This window comes from Cinclus cinclus, chromosome Z (assembly GCF_963662255.1).
Source record: "Cinclus cinclus chromosome Z, bCinCin1.1, whole genome shotgun sequence".
Taxonomy (NCBI): domain Eukaryota; kingdom Metazoa; phylum Chordata; class Aves; order Passeriformes; family Cinclidae; genus Cinclus; species Cinclus cinclus.
This window is the reverse complement of record NC_085084.1, coordinates 591,081-611,507: the sequence shown is the minus strand read 5'-3', so window position 1 is coordinate 611,507 and position 20,427 is coordinate 591,081. Positions and strand designations below refer to the sequence as shown.

General features: G+C 43.6%; 1 protein-coding gene across 1 annotated transcript; it reads left to right on the top strand.

Moving 5' to 3' along the window:
• Nucleotides 1-27: 27 nt before the first annotated feature.
• On the top strand, nt 28-11,962 carry DHFR (dihydrofolate reductase). Its single transcript, XM_062513474.1, has 6 exons — nt 28-159; nt 593-642; nt 2,045-2,150; nt 3,056-3,182; nt 10,074-10,189; nt 11,784-11,962. The coding sequence occupies exons 1-6, from the start codon at nt 74-76 to the stop codon at nt 11,869-11,871; spliced, it is 573 nt and encodes a 190-aa protein (XP_062369458.1). The 5' UTR covers nt 28-73; the 3' UTR covers nt 11,872-11,962.
• Nucleotides 11,963-20,427: the final 8,465 nt, after the last annotated feature.

The window sequence follows — 20,427 nt, the reverse complement described above, 5'->3', positions numbered from 1 at the left end:
CCTCCCGCCGGATGCGCCCGCTCGGCCCGCCCCGAACCGCCCCGGCGCGGCGCAGGGGGGACGCGGAGCGGCCATGGTGCGCTCGCTCAACTCCATCGTGGCCGTCAGCCAGAACATGGGCATCGGCAAGGACGGGCGGCTGCCCTGGCCGCCGCTCAGGTACCGCGGCCTGCCGCCGCCGCCCCCCCTCCTCCGCCCGAACTACAGCTCCCAGCGCGCCCCGCGTTGCCTCGCCGCGCCGGCTTTGTGCCGCGCGGCGCGAGGCACGCTGGGAGCTGTAGTGTTGAGGGCGTGGTCTGTGAGGCGGGAAAGCGGGAGCGGGGCTGTGGGGTTGCTTTTCGGGGGTGGGGGGGTTTTCTCTCATGCCGTGGCCGCAGGTTATCGCTCCTGCAAGCACAGCTGAGGGACAAAGGTCCTGCCTCGGACGTGGCATCAACACAGCCCCGTCCAGCCGGCCCTCCCCGGCCTCCGGCAACACTCCCGTCGGGGAGTTTTTTTGTTGAAATTAGAGAACTCCCAGAAAAAAAAAAATTAGAAACAAGAGAACTTGTGCTTAAGACACGTTGTAACGCAGTTCGTGCTTCCCCGGCAGGAATGAGTACAAGTACTTCCAGAGAATGACGAGCACGTCCCGTGTGGAAGGTAACGTGAGGGGCGAATTTTGGGAGGACACCCAAAATTCGGGATTCTGCATTTCCCTGCCTCGGCCCTCACACTGCACACTGCCCTCACCAGTCTCACCAGAATTCCAGCCCTTTGTGGTCGGTGGGGCGAGAAAAGGAAAGCAGGTGTAGCAGATATTTCAGAGGAGATGCGTGCCATCTCTTAGGAAACAATTTTCAAGGACTTCCTTCACCAGAATAACAGAAAACTTCATCTAAACTTTACCTCACAGGTCTTTACACAAAACTCCGGGTTAAAATGGGAAGGTTTTCACAAGCTGCTTAGTTAGCAGAGGTGGTTTGGTTTTTTTCAGTCTGCATTAGCTTATCTAACTTGTTTGCTGTAGCTCAGCCTTGGCCATTCGATCCACCCCTGTGACCCTTGTGACCATAATTTTGCTGTGTTTTCTGAGTGCTGAGCCAAATCCATGCACCAGGAAGTCCAAGCCATGCTCATGGCACAGAGCAGGAATACTGCAGTTGTTGGTCAACATGGTCACTTTTTCATGGTTTGTTTAGGGTTTTTTGGTTTTTTTATGTTGTTAAGCTCTCTCGTTTGGTGAAAAACTCACTTCTGGTCAGCTTGTTGTATTCCCTTGCTTTAATTAGGTGACTTACTCAATTTTCTGATTTGAGTGTCTGTTCCATAATTCACAAGGAATGTCTAATCTAATTTTGAAACAGTTCTAAGTGAAAGACTTTACATAAGTTCTGGAGACCTGATTCAGCCCTGTATGTACATAAAAAAAAGGACAGAACATAATTGGCAGCCTTCTTAGATGTCTGCAGGTTGCATCTTACCTGGCACAAATAACCTGCGATCAAGAAAAAAGTTGTTTGGAATACAGTTACAAAGAAACATTTTGCTCTATCCTGCCTGCAGATCTTTTGACAAGCTGTGATCTTGAATGCTTGGTGGCAGGTGAAGTGCTTCATAGCCAGACTTTTTCATGGGTTATGTTGCCATAAATCTTGACACCACGGATGCCACCATTTCCTGTGTTGTGTCTCAGCCTGGAAACAGCATGGAAAGAGTGACCATGTTGGCAACGTGGGTTTTTTTCTCTGATTTTTCCTCACAAAGAGAGACATTCCTTTCCTTAGCAGATTTACATATGAGAGGTAATCAGGTTATGAATGGGTTTGGTCAAAAGTTTTATTTATGTGTGAATGTTAGCATATGATTGATCACCTGTAGCACTTCAGCTTTAGATTTAACTTGACTGGTTCTTCTAGAAATTATTGTGGCTTTATAAATCTGTGTGTAACTCATTTGAGAGCTGGTGCCTGAGCCTGTGCTTTTGCTAACTGCTGGAGAGGGGCTAGGAGGGGCAGGGGAAATCCATCAGTGTGTCTAAACAATTCAATTCTCTCCTGCTCAGGTAAACAGAATGCACTGATAATGGGTAAAAAAACGTGGTTCTCCATTCCTGAGAAGAACCGTCCTTTAAAAGACAGAATTAATATTGTGCTCAGCAGGGAGCTCAAGTAAGTATGGTAAAAAAGGACCCTGTCAAAAAATAGAAGCCTGCACCAAAATATTTCTGCAGCATTACAACATACATTAGTTCTAAATGTAGCATTCTTGATACCTGGTTAGAAAGCATTTCTGCCGTTTGTTCTGAGTGTTATAACTACTTTACTCTTAATTTTTAATTTTTTAAAATTCATTCACAAGGTAATTGTCATTACATTGTATCATGAGTACTACTTCTAGCTCTACTCATAGACCATTTGACAATTTTCAATAGTGCTTCTGACTAATGTGTTTAACTGTATTTCTCTAGTTCCTGCTTAGATTGGTGGCCCTTAGTCCATTTTTTGAAGTCTATTTTCATTAGGATTTGTGGATGAACTGTCCTTTTCCAGAACTCTCTTCTTGAATGCATCATCCACAATTGCAGAAATACTTTTAAATACAAATGTCCACTTGTAGTGCCTTATTGGTTTGGAGGATGTTGGTGGATTTGCAGGTGAATATGTGGGTGGACAGGGAATATTGGTTTTTCAGCTGGTTGTATTAAATGAAATATTAACATCCTGGAATTCAAGTCAAAATCTACATTTAATTTCTTGATTATCTGTGTTTCATGATCTATGTTTAATTTATAGATTGTGAGTTTATCTTACAGATATGTAAATTTCTCAGTTAAGCTTTTCCGAAAATATGTTGTTAAATTCTTGATTTTTCATTTATAATGCCTCCTAAATTATTAATAAGCTGTGATATGTTGAACAATCCTACAGTCAGATGAGACTTCTAATATAATTTGGCTACTACAGGCACTTCAAAATAATTAACTAACATGAAACACATATTTTGTCTAGTTTGTATTGGTGATCCTTACGAATTGTCCTTTATTTATTTAGTAATAGAACTTTGCTTTTTCTAGGGAGACCCCAAAAGGAGCACATTACCTTTCAAAAAGTCTGGATGATGCTTTAGCTCTTTTGGATTCACCAGAGCTAAAAAGTAAAGTAGACATGGTTTGGATCGTGGGAGGCACTTCAGTGTACAAGGTACATTTAGCCTCCTCCTAAATCACTCATTTTCTTTGATGGCAGGAGGATGAAGTTCCTGTTACTGCTGCTTTAGGAGATGCTTTCCCTTCACATTACCAGCAAACTGCAGTGATTGCAGCAGAACAGGTCTCAGAGAGTAGGATCTCAACTCTCAGGTTCGGAACACCTGTCCAGAAACTGAACATTGCTCTTGCCAATGGGCCAGTGTCACATTGTTCTTGTGCTTCTGAGAGCTTTTCATAAATACCTAAATTGCTAGGTTCTTCAGACAAAGCCCATATTGTGATATTTATTTTACTGAGCCCACGTTGTTATGTTTTATTTTACTGAGATTGCTGACTGACCCTGCAAAGGATGTGAAAAGAGAAAAAGGGAAAAGTGCTCCAGTGTTTTTAGCCAGAGTATGACACTATACATGTAAATGGGATAGAAAATAGGATTTAGAGAGAGCTGACAGGTCATGATGTCAGCAATAACAGGAGATAATCATGCAACAAAAGGTCGCACTCACTCTGTTTTCCCATCCAGCAGTGTTCCTACTGCTCCCACTCCCTGGGTCAAGAATTGTAAAGCCAATTCTTTTTAACAGTAAAAGAAGCAGTGCTGCTGTCCTTTAGTCATTACAGGCATGCTGGGAGATACACTCGAGTTGTTGTTCAGCCCTGGGACTTGAGATGTGTGATGACAGTGCCATAATGCACCTGGTGGGAAATCAGGGCTGATGCTATGCCCTGTGTGCAGGGCAGGGAAATGCATTTCCCTGGTACTTCTTGCCTTTACACTTTGTGCTTTTCATGAGCCTTTTCTCTGTGTCTGGAAATACATCTTGTGTGGTACAAACAGTGAAGTAGTTAGAGATTGCTAATGTAAGAAGATGAGGTGCATATGAAGTAACACTGTCGTTCCTCATGGTGAAGTCCATCATATATTCCATGTGCAAATGCATTCAGCCTATAATCAGATGTTATGCTGACAGAGGAAATGTCCTTGGCTCCCAGCCATGACAGTGGCTGTGCCATGCAGAGGGTTTCTGGAGAGGGTTTCTCCTCACAGAGCTCCCAGGAGGAGCCAGAGCCAGCTGTGAGCAGCAGCATTTGCCCCTTCCCTGCCACAGCCACGGGCTCAGCTGTAAAGAGTTACTGCTTCTGCTGCTTCTTCCAAGAGCATCTGCCTTGGAGGCTTCTATTTAAACTATTTTTCCAGCATCTGGCTGATATTTGGAAGAAAATAATGCCTTTTTTTAGGCCATTACTCACCAATACTCTCATTATAAATTTGCAGTTTTGATCAAGAATAAATTGGAATGTACTATTTGTGCTGATCAGTACAAGAGAATGTGTAAAGTAATAGGAGACTTGTTTAACCCTGGACATGGAAAAGCATTGAGAGAGATGGGAGTGTCCAGTGTGGAGAACAGGAGGCTCCAGGGAGAGTTCAGAGCCCCTTGCAGGGCCTAAAGGGGCTCCAGGAGACATGGAGAGGGACTGGGGACAAGGGATGGAGGGACAGGACCCAGGGAATGGCTCCCAGTGCCAGAGGGCAGGGCTGGATGGGATCTTGGGAATTAGGAATTGTTCCCTGGCAGGGTGGGCAGGGCTGGCACAGGGTGGAATTCCCAGAGCAGCCCCTGGATCCCTGGCAGTGCCCAGGGCCAGGCTAGAGCAGCCTGGGACAGTGGGAGGTGTCCCTGCCTATGAAACAAGATGAACTTTAAGATTCTTTTGTGGTTCTAAAATTTCAGCTGTTTCCTCTCTCCTAGTCAAGACATTTAAAAGGAAAGTTTAATTACATTAGGAAGAAATCTGACAGTTTTATACAGGTTCCTGCACTCAATTTACCTTTGTGATATTAAATGAGACAGTTTTATGGGGACTTTACACATCTACCAAAACTGCAAGTAGTATTTTTAGTGCTTGTATTAAAGATGCATAAAGGATTTTACAGGAATATTTCCATTTTACCATGTAGAAGTGTGTGGGAAATAAAATAGCAATTGGTAACTGAAGTGAATAATTTTATTCAATGGTTGTAGGTATTTGGTTTTAAAGCATTATTTTGATCTCAGTAGTTTGTGTGTCTCAAAGGCTGAGAACTGAGTTTGTTCATTAATACAGGTCTGTGGTTGTCTATACCCCATTTTGATTATTCAGGCTGTTACAGGACTCTCTTACAGAAAACCAAGTATATTTATACTTTATATTTATACTTTCCACTGTCGAACAGAAGGGATGTTCGCGTGAGAGTTTCTTGTTGCCCTTTCAGATCAAGGGAAGCAGTTGCAGGTGGCAGATTTGCAGGTTCCCAGTGGGATCAGACCCCAGCCCCTCTGTTAGGTTTTTCTGTCTGACCCTGCCATGCTGTGGACAAGGAGTATGGTCTGTGCAGGGTAGTTGTTCTGTGGGTTGGTAACTCCTCGAGGCACAGTGGCTTTCCATCGGGATCGCTCCAGAGTGGAACCACAGGCACCCATGGCACGTAGGGGGGCTGCTCTGACAGCCTGTCAGGGGCTGCTGTGGGTGTCAGGAGGAGGAGAAGATGTGGGGACTCTCAGGACAGCACTGCAGCTGCTCTGCCCAGGTCGGTCTGAGGTCTGTTGGCACAGTGAGCTCAGTCTGATGTTCCATTGGAATGGGAGTCTGAGGGTAGGAAGCAGATGCAGAATGTACTGAAGTGAGGGTGCACGACTGGGGACATCTGTCAGAAGCTACAGCGGCAGCTTTGCCATTGCCTGACAGCACCTTCAGGGTCCACATCGTTATTTGAGATGGTGATTTATTATCCTGTGGAGCCTTCTCACACAGCTCCTAACCTTAGCACCATCTGATCAGTTAATCACTTTGGCCTGGGGAGGTGCACCATGATCAGGGCAGCTCTCACCAAGCTCTGGGGACAGTCCTGCAGGCTGTGTTTGTAGATGGTGTGAGCAAGGAGTGTGCCATGACCTTCCAGGCCTTTGCTGTTTTTTGTTTCTCACACCCTGGTGAGTGCCCTGGGCAATTCAGGATGTCTGAGCACCTGCCCTGCTGTGCCTTTTGCCTGGCCCAGCCACCATGCTGAAACACCAGGCAGCCTTGCCCTGGTCCAGGGAGCTGTGCCCAGGTACAGCAGCTGCCCAGCTGTCTGAGTGCCCCTTTGGGACACAGGTGTCCAGTCAGTCACAGGTACGGGGGGCTGCACTGTCCTGTCCAGCCTTTAGCAGCTGAGGCAAGCCGAGGTGCTACAGCATGAGCTCTAGGGTGGCATTTTGGGACAGGATGCTGCCTTCCAGGAATGGGATGGAGGCAGGGGATTGCTAGTCTTCACATCCTTCTCCTCAGGCTGCAGAAGAGGAAGGGCCCAACCTGTGAATGTTTGTAAGGACACAGAGCATCCCTCTGTTGGTTATGGCCATCTCTCCCACTGTCCCTGGGTTCTCAAGGACACAGTTTCTGCAGGGGCTGGGAGGATTGGCTGCCTCAGGCCCTCTGAGCTGTGATGGCCATCCAAGTCCTTGTGCAGGTCACGCTGATGCTGTGCTCACACACTCTAGGAAACTGTGACCTGACCTCTGCAATGGGGAAAGGCGGAGCACTGGGGACAGGGGGAAGCAGGGCAGAAAGTTGGTATTGGCATGTGAGAGCAGGAAAGATTGAAAGCAGCTCCATCAGTTCAGTGAAAGTTCAGAAAAACCCATGTGGGCATCATCTTCTTGAATTTGACTGGACACTGATCCCCTCATCAGGTTTATTGTCTCCTAATATAACCACAGCGCGGTAGTGATGCCCCCAGGGAAGCTTTTGGACTTCTGACAGCACAGATTTACCAGGTCACTTTGCTTGGATCTTAGTGCAATGCCATCTGGATCCCCTCTGCACTGTTCTGGATCTCCTGAGTTGCAGGAGCTAGGGTGCTGGTGGTGGTCTGGATGAGGAAGGAGGAGCCCAGCAGTGGTCAGTAGGTTACAGCTGTTACGAAGCTGTTATGCATCATGGCTGACACCCTGTGATTTTGTGTGAGTACTTCATGTTTTTAGGGCTGTCTGCTGGCATCTGAGTGCTTCTTCTGTGCTTGTGGTGCTGGCTCACTCCTTGGTTCTGGCCCTGGAGTCCCTCGTAGCTGTTAGAGCTCATCAGATGTAGTGGAGCACAGGTCCTGGCTCAGTTTCATCCCCAAGAAATTTTGTTCATGGTTGTCAACCCTGCTCCCATGTTGTACATGTAGCACTCAAGCATGGTGAGTGGGGACAGTTACAAGATTCATTAACAGCTGGACTCAATGATCCTGGAAGTCTTTTCCAACCTTAGCAATTCTGTAGCTCAGTGATTTCAAAACCAGGTGTCTGGTCTGAGTTAAGACACTGCTGCAGATGTGTGGAGGTATTGTTTCTTGAGGGGTTCAGGTCTTGGCCTTGGCTCTGAAAAATAGTGCTCCCTGGACATCCCAGGGGAGTCAGAGGCCCGCAGAAGGGCTTAGGCTGGAAAGGGCCTAAAGGCTTATGTCAATCCAAACCTCTTGGCTTGGACTGGGCCACCTTCCACTACACCAGGTTACTCTTAGTCCACTCACTATAAATTGTATCAGTCTATTTTAACTACATTTAAATTGTGTGGTTTAGACAGGTCAAAAACAACACTGAGGTTTTACTAGGAGTAGGACCTGTAAGTCCATCGCATCCTTAAATATTAAAGGGGGTGTTAGAAAAGCCAAACAAAACCAACAACAACAAAAACACACACATACAAATACACAAAAACCAACAGACCCAGCTGTCAGTTTCCTTATGTGTATGGTATGGTTTTATAGTGTGTGGAGTGAGCATGTCAGCATTTCACCAGTTCAGCTCTGTGCCTCCTCTAATTTCTCTTCAGTCCCCAAAAAAAGGGTGAAACCAATGGAGTGTGCTGGACAGGGCAAGACTGAATTGAATATCGGCAAGGAGCTACTTTATTCCTTTTGGATATTACAGCATTATGACAAAACTCCTTTGCCACCCTGCCATGTCCTCAGCAGTATTTCAGTGAGGTGGTGTCAGCATCCAGGCCTCCCTTGGAGTCTCCAGGTGTGGAAGGGTTTGTGTTTGATACAAAATTTACTTCTCTGAAGTTTTCTGGAGTTGCCTTGGGAGAGCAGGGAGGACCTGGTGTTTTCCAGGGAGCAGGGGCTGGACCCCAGGGGCAGTACTTGGAATGGCAGGTGACTCCCCTGGCAGGGCTGGGGGCAGTGGGGTCCATGGGGCAGGGTCAGGCCCCGTGTCCATAACCAGGTCATGCCTAGGCTGGGGCTGACCAGGGAGGGCTTTGTGCACAGGTCAGGATGGCAGCCAGTGGCTGATTTAACTGCGCTCGAATCCCAAAGCCAGGGAAAGTCACCCTGAGCAGAGCAGAGCAACTGAAAGAGAAAAGTGTTTTTCCTTGCCTCTTGTGTGCTCACTGCCAGGTCCTGGGCACTCCCTGCTGCTGGGGAGGAATATGTGCCCTGAAATCAGCCCAAGCCTGCTACTCTTCCCAAGTTCTTTTCTCTTTGCTGTTTACTGGTCATGGGCCCACCTACACACACAGGTCTCTAGGGCTGGTCTGGCAAACTGGGGAAGCATTTTGCACTTCTTTTGTGAACAGTGGGGACAGTGACACAGCTGGTTGGTTCATTCAGCTAATGAAACCATTTCCCTAGAACAGAGGTCACCATCTGGTCTCCCTGGGGTTAAATTCAACTCTCTTTGCAACACCTGTGGTCGGTCCCTCCCTGTGCTCTTCCCTGGGCTGTTGTGGTGGCAAAGACTTCCTGATAAAGCTGAATTCCCACAGAGTTGTATAGGAAGTTGATTTGTTCTTCTACTACAAATCAGAAGTGTCTCTGTTTGGAGAACTCAACATGTTTTTATTTGTGAAGCAGGTTATTATTCTTCTGTCATTTTGCAAGTGTGACTCTTCTTACCTCCCTTTCCTTAAACAAAGAAGAATACTAGTATTTGTGTACAAACTGGATGGACACCAGTTCAATGCTGTTTGATGCATGTGTGCTGTGACTTACCCCTTTCATTTTTAACTGTTCTCTAGTAGAACAGCTTTTCTGCAAATTAGCCTCTCAGCAGTGGCTAATTAATTTTATTGGATTCCATTTGTTATTACTTGGTTCCTGTGCTTGTTGAAGTAGTACCTAATAGCCTGCTGCATGGTGAGTCACCTTCCACAAAGAGCATTGCTCATTGCCAGTTGAAGCAGAAGGGAGGAACAGCTACAAGCTTTTCAAAAAATGCATTTTGTAACCAACCCCAGTGTATCTTTTCATGGGTTATTTTTAATGCCCACAAAGTCTGGAAGAGTTGCTTGTTTTGGATCTCAAGACAAAATGTATGCTCCCAACTCCTGAATTTGTTAGTAAAAAACTCACCTAACAAACATTGTCTGAGAACATTTTTGTCCAAGGAGCTTGGAAAAGTAAAAACTTTCAGCACATTTTACCATTTTGTGGTAATCCAGAGATCCAGCTTTGAAGTTAAACTAAGAGGTAGATTGATATCTGGAATTCCAAAAAACACAGCACAAATCCCTAACAGTGATATTAAACATCAGAGCAAATTACCTTGAGGTGTGGGCATCTCTTGCCACTTAAACTTTCCTGTCTCCCAAAGAGGTGTGATTCAGAAATTGCTTGTTGCTACTGGACCTGCTGTTCCTTTGTTCTCACAGGGCTATTCAAATTTTGTTCTTAACTTCCGTCAGATACCCCAGGCTCTGAGAATAGGTATTGCTGCCACTTACCAGGTGGAACTGACACAAGGTGAAATTATTCCTTTAGAAAGTGCTCTTCAGCAGAGTCTAAAAGAGGAGATTCAGAGTGTAATTTTCACAGCTTTGCTAAAAGCCTGTGATACATAAAATTGTGACTGAGTTTGTGCTGTTTCTAAAGGCAGCAATGGAGAAGCCAATTCATCATCGATTGTTTGTGACAAGAATCTTGAAAGAATTTGAAAGTGACACATTTTTTCCAGAAATTGACCATAAAGACTACAAGCTTCTAACAGAGTAAGTACCAAAATGCAGATCAGGATTGTCTTCAGTGCAATCTAATTTGAATGTTTTAAGGGTTCTCTGAGGCTGTTGGTTTGAGCTTGAGGTGAATTTTTTCCCCTGAATCATACTTTGAAACCTGGAATGGCACCACACTCTAAAACAGATTTTCTTGGAACTTGCTCTGTTCCTCAACTTTTGCATGATCTTCACATTAAAGAATTTTCTATTTCAGTTTGCTTCAAAAGTAGCTTTTTCTTATTATTTCCTGGTTTAGAACTACTCAAATATTTACTAAGCTTTGTAACTTTCAGTCTGTTGTAAGCAAATAGTATTTGGCCTCTGAATGTCTTTGAGAAATTGCCAAAGACAAATTAAATGGACTTGACTGGAGAGACTTGAGCTTTATAGATTTCTAAGGTTATTCCTTCCCTCCTGAGAAAATTACTTCTTCCTAACAAACGTAGTAGGAAAAGGTGTACACAAACTTACAGTTTCTGCCATTCACTGTGGTTTCTTCTACATTGTCCTTGTCATATTCCAGTTGTGCTTTTATGTCCTCTCCAAAAAGATTGCATCCAACAGGTAACTAAGGAGGCAGCAAAAATTCAGACACCTGCCTCAAGAGCTGGGGAGGACCGGACCTGTTGCTCTTCCTGTTGCTCCTGTTTTGGCTCTCAGCTGGTTACAGACCAGCAATGGAAGAAATAGAAAGTCTGAGGGGTGAAATTCTCCCCAGGGGGCACAGGAGTAGATTAGCACAGCTCTGGGGGAGGATAGGCAGGGGCAGGGAAGAGGGATGCAGGACAGACAAGGTGGGTGGGGAGGATGAGTCACCTTCTCCAATTCCAATATATTCTGAACTACTCTCTGCTCATTTCAGTGTCCTGAGATCTGACCCAAAGCTCCCTGTCTCTCTCGGCTGCTCCTAGCAATGCATTGTTTTTGGCCAATGTACTGAAATGAACATTGGTGTTAGAACATGATTTTGTAAAATAACAGGTAATTTCCTCACTGAAGTGGAAATCTGACAATGCCAGACCTTACTAAATAAATTTAAAATGTATCTCTCCCTCAAAGTCAGTATTACTCATACAAAATCCTTGTTCTTTCACAAGAAGATGAAAAGATTTCTGAAAGTGTCTATTAATAAGAAGTGGTTTAGAAAACCTGGAATGTAGAGGTGCTCTTTCTATAGTAGCAGTCAGCTGCTTTAGTAATCTCTTGCAGACTTTTAAAAAGCTTTGTCCTTAGCATTTCCTGTAAACCAACGTAGGAAAAGCAAGGCAAGAAAAAAAAAAAGAAACACAGTGTTCCATAGTCTCTTCTTCCTTGGCAGACATTTTGAATAACATATTGGAGGTTTTAATAAAAATGTCAGGTATCTCTTTATTAGGCCAAAAGTATCGGTGGTTGTGTGTCAGCGTATGATTTCTTGATCTAAAAGATGTGCTAAAAGAACAGTGTACCTGTTATAAGGACAGTGTTTTCAATATTTTTTTTTCCCAAACAAGTTGCTTTTCTGGTTGATTGGATAAATTACAGGTGAATCACAATGATATTCTTACCTGCTTGTTGGCTTTTGCTTTATCTTCTCCTCTCTCCCTAGGTACCCAGGTGTCCCTGCTGATATCCAGGAAGAGAATGGGATCCACTACAAATTTGAAGTGTATGAAAAAGCTGTCGTGGCACAATAAGGGAGGCGTTTTGTACTTCTGTGTAAGGGCAGGTATTTTAAACCATGAAGTTTTACTGAGTGTAAAGAAAGATACATTAAATTTTTGAAGAAAATCATGCCTGATGGTAAATCCCTTAGTAGTGATTGGTTCCAAAAACCACTCCCCATGCTTTGGAGGTACACCCTGCAGAAGGGGGTCTGAGCAATTCCACAGCAAAAGTTGTGTGAGACCTTGCACTGGTCTTACAATCCATGGCAGCATCCCTGACAATTCCATGGGTAGTGAAAGGCATTAGGCTATGTCAGAGCTTTTCTACTGAAACAAAGGGGTTTAGTGTCTCTCCTTGTTCAAAACACCCAGCTCTGAGAAAGCACCAATCCTCCCAAGTTTGACTGAGATGTTGACAGTCTTTAAAATGTGTTGGTGTAGAGGTAAAGGTAAATTGCTCCTCTCCAGCAGGAGAAGGGGAATTGGGAAGTCTCAGGCAGCAGTTGAGGGATGCACTGATCCAGGACCTGTCACTCCAGGGTGGCTGGCTCCCAATCACAGAAGCCACCTCTGCTCCCCAAGCCTAGCCACACAAACCCAACAACATCCTGGAAAGAAGCTTTAATGTTTTCCTAGGTTCACAGCTGTGTGAAAGCTTTGCTGTTCTCATAAAAATTCACTGTGTCAGTTTGACTGCAGCCACTTCGAAGTGGAAGAAAATACACATTGATTTCTTAGAAGTCTGTGTTCCTATGTTCTTGCCAAGCATTTTAAGTAAAAATGCAGTTTGTCTGTCAATGTGATTTTTGAGTAATCTGTGTGACAAATATGGATTGCCAGCAATAGTGAAGTAGTTCTGTTTCATCTTTATTAAATATAGGTAAATGCAAAAATACTAAAAATATTAAATAAACTGACATAATTTATCTTGGTGTTCCCTTAGAATAGCTATGAGCACCCCTTGAATTTTCCATGGCACTTTACAGCCTATCTGATAAAAAACATATTTGTGGCAGTACCTTCTCTGAGTTTACTGTTTTCTCTGTGTTTCTTTTGAAACTGTAAGCACTTCCCTGTATTGATCTTCTTGTTCCATGTGCACTGATGTTACATTGATCGATAAAACAAGTTTATGCTTACATAATGCAGCAAGAAGTCTCCAGAGTTTTAAATTGACAGCGCATTGTTGAAAAGGAGGAAAGAGAGTGCTACCAGGGAGATGTCTTTTTTTTTTTCCTAAAAAAATACATGTCACAGTGACCCTGGCAAGAGAATAACCTCCTCAAAGTGTTTAAAACATACCTGTTATAGGTCAATGTTGAAAGCTCTGACACTTTGCTAAGTACTGTGTTTAGGACAACTGACATTTATTAAAAATGGAAGGAAAGACTTCATGCAATGTTGGCTGAGGCTAGCATACATTAGAAACTTTGTGCCTAAGTGCAGAGATAGGGGCTCACTGAGGCCAGGATGTTTTGCAGCATCATTTCAGTTTCAAAGAACTTTCAACTTGGTTGCAAAAACAAGCCTGCTGAGAACATAAGTGGTTACTCTTGATTCTTTGTGGACTCACTCAGTCCTCTCCAGATTTAACTATGTCCTTTGTCAGATACAACAACAAATTAAGTTAATTGACATTTCGTGGAAATGTGAACTTCTGAGTCTCCTGCTTGAAACTTTTCAGAACATAATGCTGTTCCTTCAGTGTGACTCTGTGCCGCAAAGGTGCATTTTTGTTTGGTTTGGTTTTTAGTAGAAACACTGGATTTGGACAGCACCTTTTGTACCACAGCTTTTCAATATACAGAGCCCTGCTGAGAACTAGGAAGAAGCATTTGACTGCAGTGAAGCTGAGCCCCAAATCATGTTCACCCCACGGACAGACACCCCAAGCACCACTGTGAGCACACCAAGGGTAGGGGCTTGCTGTGTCAGGATGGGTAGACAGAAGGGTGTGAGCCTGTGTGCTCAGCAAGCACATGCAGACTGTTTGCTGTTGGGTGTATTGTGAGGGTGGTTACCTGGCCCCTGTTACCTCCCCAGGGTAAAAATAAGTCTTTTTTTACTGTGGCTTGAAGGAGGAAAAAAAAAAAAAAACATATGTTCCAAATGCATCTTCCCTATGTTTTGTTTATTCCTGTACCTCAGTGATGAATGATTCCTTGAAAAGCCATAGATTCTCATTATGTCCTGTACAGGGGAAAATGTCATGTTTTTACCCAGTTCCATGCAGCTAAGTGCAATTAATAGTGTAATGAGTGACAGTGTAATTACCAATCACCAAGAAAAGTCTATACAGGTATAATTTAATCCCCCTCATTCATGCTTTCCCGGGAACAACCTGTTCCAAACATATTACAATTTTAATTTCAAGGATAATACTAGATTTAACAAGATAGCTAAAACCAGAGGGTTTGCATAAAAAGTGAAAAACAAATGTAAATGTTTTTATTGCTTGTCTATTACTCATTATCTCTTATCTGACAGTGGACAGCGACTTCCATTTGGCAGTAGAAAGCTGATGTTTTCAGTAGTGTTAGAGCCACAGTGTATTCAAGGTCAGAGCTGGGAACATTCCAACAACAAATCTCTATGTGGACAGCAATCCATGGAAAAGAAAGGTACACTCTGAAAAATAAGTTAGCTAATTAAGCAAATAAAATACTATTAGTATTTATACAGAAGAGCAGGGGAAAAACAGGAAGGAGAGAATAGCAGTCATTATCTTATTCAGGTTATCTGAGGAGAGCACTGGTAGCACTTGACATGTCATCTTGATGGGGAACAGACAATTGTGTTGTCTTCATCGGACAACAGCTAATTTGCTGAGGACTTAAACCTAAACCCAAACTTACCATGAGTAGTTAAAAAGTTCTGCTAACAAAATAAGGTAGGATCAGGCAGAGGCAGCAGCTGACTTGGAGGGAAGGATTGTTCCTTAATCAGGACAGAAAATTAGGTGAGCAGAGGTGACAGATGAGGTGACAAATACTGGTTAAATACAAAACTGGGAGATGCCTCCCTTGTTATTCAGGTGTGCATTAGCTGTCTCTGCTTGCCCTGGAGGGCTGCAGGAATGAAGCCAACCAAGTTAGGGTAAGGCTGAAAGAGCCAGGTCCTGAAACAGAAGAGTGGAAGAGGAGAAAGAGAACTGAGAAGAGGAAATTGATGTTTATTAGAAAGATACGTGGTTTATCATGTAAGTTTGCCCTGTAGCTGTAATTACTAAGAAAACAGTTTAGGAGTGCTGTGAGGTTTAGCACCTTTAAGATGCTGTGACAAAGAATGTAATTAGTGAGGGATTTTCAGGATCTGGGTGCTGTGTGACTGCCTTTGTCAGCTCCAGAGAAATCCTGGAGCTGCTGTCCGGAGTGCCTGCTCCACCCCCGGGAGCCAGAGTCCCATCCCAGAGCCCTCAGAGCCTCCAGGGGTTGTCGCTGTGCCCAGCCCAGTGCTCTTCTGCTTGCCTCAGTGCACAGCTTCTGCTTCTGGGACTGCATGTGGGAAACCTGCTCCTTTCCCTGTCCTCACTTGTTTTCAGCTGGCTCTGGGGTGATCCTGGGCCATTCTGCCCTCTGCAGATCACTCCATCTCCTTTCTCTAACATCAAAGCAAAATTCATACAAGAAGCCTTTTGTTAGGTTAATTGACATGGTTGGAAAAAGAATAGATGAGCTCTCAAGCAGAGTTCTATTCTGATTACATTTGCAGGACTTTTTTTCAAGTGTCTCGGGCAAGAGCTTACATTGCAAAAGTTGCCTGTTCATCTCCAATTAAATTGGGTAGGTTAAAGTAGATTGTCTTTTCTCATACATCTTGTTTTGATCTTTTTATCATTTAATGGTTTAGCTACAGCATCTGTGTATCATCTTCAGTCCTTGAGCTGTGGTCCTTGCCATTCTGTCCCTTATCTCTTCAGCTGTCCCATTGGATTGAAAATGTACAGAAATTCAGAGAATTGGGCTGATCAAGAGAAGTAGGTATTTCAAATAGATGTCTCTTAAGTGTGTGCTTATTTCTGATTAAGTGGTGGTGAAGTGTTTTTCTTGAAATTGGGCCATATATTTATTAAGTAAGCAAAGCTGCAGGTATGAAAATCAATATTTTGTTAAATGATCTACTGTGATATGAAAAAAGATGGGGGAAAAGTAAATGCAAACTGAGAATGAACAGAACCTGAGAGGACAGGAAATGAATGACACACCATTACCTATGGAGCCCTAAATCAAGGTCTTTTCCTTCCCTTAGCAGTTCAGTTTAACAAGTTCCTAATACCAAGCAGAGTCTTTTTCAGTAAGCAAGCCATTGTTCAGAAGCCATAAAATCATTTATAAATCAGGTCCTTGATTTAATTGAGATGGACACTTGCAGGAAAACAGAGCATTTTGATGTTCATTCTTCCTCCCATTGCACATTTCCACACAAAACCCTGCTGGAACACTCACATTGGTTTTGGACAGCTGTCCCAGTGGATGGATTACCAGCCCTTCACTGGAGATCCCTGCTTCACCTCAGTAACTTCAGATGGATTGGGCCACTGAATTGTACTGAAGCTTGTTCAGTTGTACATAGGAGCACTTTAGAAGCGTTTAGTCTTTTTAGCTGTGTATCAGTAGCTCATTGAACATGGCCAAAAAAGCTCCTGGAAATGATTTATTGTGAAAACAGCTTGAAAAAGAGCATTTTCATGAGAGCAAGAAGGTACTTTTAGTCACTACACCTCTTCTTGGTGGGTTTTGTTCAAAAAGATTAAAATTTGGATCTGGTCCCATCAGCAGTGTGAGGTGGAAAACCTCATTAATGTAACATATCTAAGTTTATAAAGGCTTATTTTTTTTCTAATTAATTTTAAAACGTTCTTTTCCTCACACCTGTTCAGTTATTTGTCACAGTGGAAGAGAGCCCATTTAACAGGAGTCTTACTGAGTATTTTTGTGCATATTGCTATTTCAGTCAGTCAAAATTGATTTCTTTAGTGTTGACTCTCAGTGTCTCTCATGGAATTACGGTTATCTCTCCAATGGAATCATGTAAATTCTTTTGTTGAAGACCAGTTTCACATTATTTCTGCACAATTCACTGTATTTTTTCTTAGTATGTAATTCAGATCCTTTTAAGAATTGCTCCGGACATAGAAGTACAGCCAACATTCTGCTGCAATCTAAACAACAATTTATAAATGTATGTTTGAGAAAGATTCAGCTCTAAGGATGTTCACAGACTCTGGGAACTGGCAGAAGAGAGTTATCCCCTCAGCCTGCTGATTTATAGCACCCAGGAAGGCAGCACTTCAGCTGTGCAGCTTTGCAAAGGCTTGTGCCCATGGAACAAGACATTTATTGCAATATGTTCTCTAAAACTGTTAGAGGGAGCCCTGCTTCCGTCACCAGCCACAATTATTCCTGCAAGTGTCACAAGTGCAGTTCCCACACACACTCAAGTTTTTTAATCGAAGTACTTGGCAATAAACCACCAAACACTTCAGGAGATTATTTATCCAGGCAGAAAGCTCCGTGTCATAAATAGCTAATCAAAACATGCCTGATGGGAATCAGGAGTTACCTGGGCCCTGGCATGATCTGAATGGAGGCAGAGGGTCACAGCAGAGCCTGATGGGCCCCCAGATCCTGCTGGCAGGGACAGTGCAGCGCCACGTGTGCCTCCAAATTGCCTGGTAAACAAACCAACAACATAACAAGGTACTTCTCTAGATTTTACGCTGCACGCGTTGGGTTTTTGTGAGACACTTCATAGGCTCCTAATTCCTTCTGTTTGGGTTTGGTCATTATTTTTGAAGCACAGAAACATAGCACTCCACTTCTCTCTTAGACCTCTCAACGGATATCTCTACATCACTACCATAATCCCCTTTCAAGATTTTGAACAATCAAGCAGCTGTGCCTGCTACATTTAAGAGATATATTTTTAAGAACAGTGTTGTTTACAACACGAGTGCATTCCTCTCAGGAAACAGTTCCAGGACAGTAAACATCTACCTCTGTACCTCATGGTTTAGAATTTAGTATTTAGGGTATCGAATTAGTAGATGATAAAAATATTTTCAGGCTTTGGTTTTTTTTTTTTTTCCTGTCATGCCAACTAAACCAAGATTATTAGTCTTGTATATTTTCTTCTATATTTTTCCATTCATTCACCACTTTGAAAAGAAGTCTATGCCCTAATACATAATAAAGTAACTGAATTCCTAGAATGACTTATGTTACATTATGTCATGTTCAACAGTTTACATGGCAATGCATTAATACAGAAGTGATTACAAATGTAAGCAAGCATGGCTCCTTCCCTTGAATGAGTTCTTGCTGGTGTAGGCTAAGGCTGGCCAGTACCAAGCAGACATGATTCCTCATGGGAAGCAAATTCCAAAACTAGGCCATGGGGTGCGGATGTCAGATCTAATTTAACTATTTCCATTCTTTTCCTTCTTTTACTTTCCTGTGAACAAAGTGGAGCAGCTGATTCCCTGGATCCCCAAGGACACAGGAAAGGCCCACCTGTGGTGGATGACACTTGCCACAGGCCCTCGGGTGTGCCTGGACTGCCAGGTGCCAAGCCAGGTCTTTCAGCTCTGAGATCACCTTCCCAAAATTGGGCCCCAGGCCTGCCCTCCAGTGCTAGGCTTCCTGCAGCTTGCTGGCAGCTGGCATCCAGAAAACAAAACATGTCATTTTCCTGCCTGCCTCCTGTGCTGTATTTGGGCACAGTTTATCAACAATCACCCACCTGGGGCCACGCTGTGATCTCAGAAATGCTCATTAGGTCTTGGACGAGCAGCATCTGGTCTGAGCTCCTCCTGAGTTACCAGAGACACTGCTCCCAGGATCTCGTGCTGGCTAATGAGAAGTCCAAGTGGACAAACATTTTCCTTATGGAACATTCAGAGAAAGCTGTCAAGCAGAATTGCAATCCAGGCAGGATGTCACTGTGACTAATGCTGTGACCCTGCAAACAGTGGTCCTAAGTGAGACCTTCCCTGAGCTCAGGGGCATTTCCCACAGAGGTGAACCTCCACAGGGACTGTCCTCACCTGAAGGCAGCCCTATGAGTTACTGTCATGCTTCTAGTAAATTCTACAGAGTCCTTTGTTAAATTCTTTAAATTAGGCTGTCAACTCAGTGCCATTACATGTAAGTGTTGTTAAAATCTTCAGGCCTAAAGCTTGGGTCAAGTCCAAGGGTAGGTTTTGCAGGGGTATCCTCTCTAAACCCTGTAACTCAGTGACAGGGCCTCCCTTATTCCTTTGTGTTCTCACCCTTTCCCATTCTTAGTCTTTCTCCTGTGCTCAGCCCTCACCTATATCACTTTCATTTTATTTTAATTTTAGATTGATTGAATCTAGATTTTTGGACTGTGTGCTTGAACTCTATAGTGAGTAGTGAAGTGAAGCATGCCAATGAACTTGGTTGCACTTTCACTTTTATATTAAACCTGAACTGGCAGTACCTTTTCTAGTGATTCTTTGAGCAACCTGAAACATTCATTTATGACAAACATGTTTAGTCAATTAAAATTAATAATAGAATTCTGCAACCATGACACTTTCTCCTGGTACATATCCAAGTAGCCCAACTGTCAGTGAAATACAGGAGAGGGATATCAAGAAGTGTGATAAACAAATATGCCATGTGCATATGGAAACCTCTTGTGTGTTTTATAATAAAATTTGTGCTGCATGGATGTGTTCCCTGCTCTGGCTTTCCACTTCTTCCTTCTAGCAGGAACTTCTTGATACCAATAGTTGTTTTTCTATCCAACCAAGGGTATCCATGGTGATGTTTATAAGAAAAAAAATCTAATTATCTTCATAAAAGTGTTCTTCCAAGAGCTGGTTTGATACACTGAATTTTTTTTGTTTGTTTGTTTTGGTCAATGATTCATGTTGGCTATCAAGCTCAACAGCACAATGCAGGCAAGGATGGAAGGAGGAATAAGAAAGGGGACATTTAGAGCTGCAAGAACTACAGAAGTGGTACTGTTTCAGCAGCAAGAGTGCTGCTATATACACAAGTGTACACTGCTTCTCCATCTCACAGAATTAACCCAACAACAGGACTGTGAAGAGCAGTAAGCTCCTGAAGAGTGGGTGTTCAGTACGCATGCCTTTCTGAGGCTGCATGGCAAAGAGAATTGAGAGTGTGGATGAGGTAGAGAGGAAAAGAAAACAAAGATAATTAGAATCTTACCACAGGCCAAAAAAACCCCCCGAAACATCCATTCTCCCACCTTAGTTTTTGAAAGAGAAGGCTGAAGAGTAACTGAGGGACCTGTCCTTGGTATGTTGTTTGTCTTAGTGGCTTATTCATACCATTTATCCAGCTCTTAGTCATGACGGCTTCTCATTGATCCTGACGTGCACTTTTTTAAAAAAAAAGCAAGGCACAAATCCCCTTGACATTGCTCCTGGAACCTTCTGTCTGCTGTGATGCCAAAACCAGACCTGTGCAGCTGGATGCTGTGCTGTGACTCGCCGCTCATTGTCAGAGCGTGGTGGCTGTTTGGCTGCCAGGTTACCCTCACCTCCCTGCTGTGCTGCACTCACCTGGTGACTGCTCCTGAGTGCTGACACAG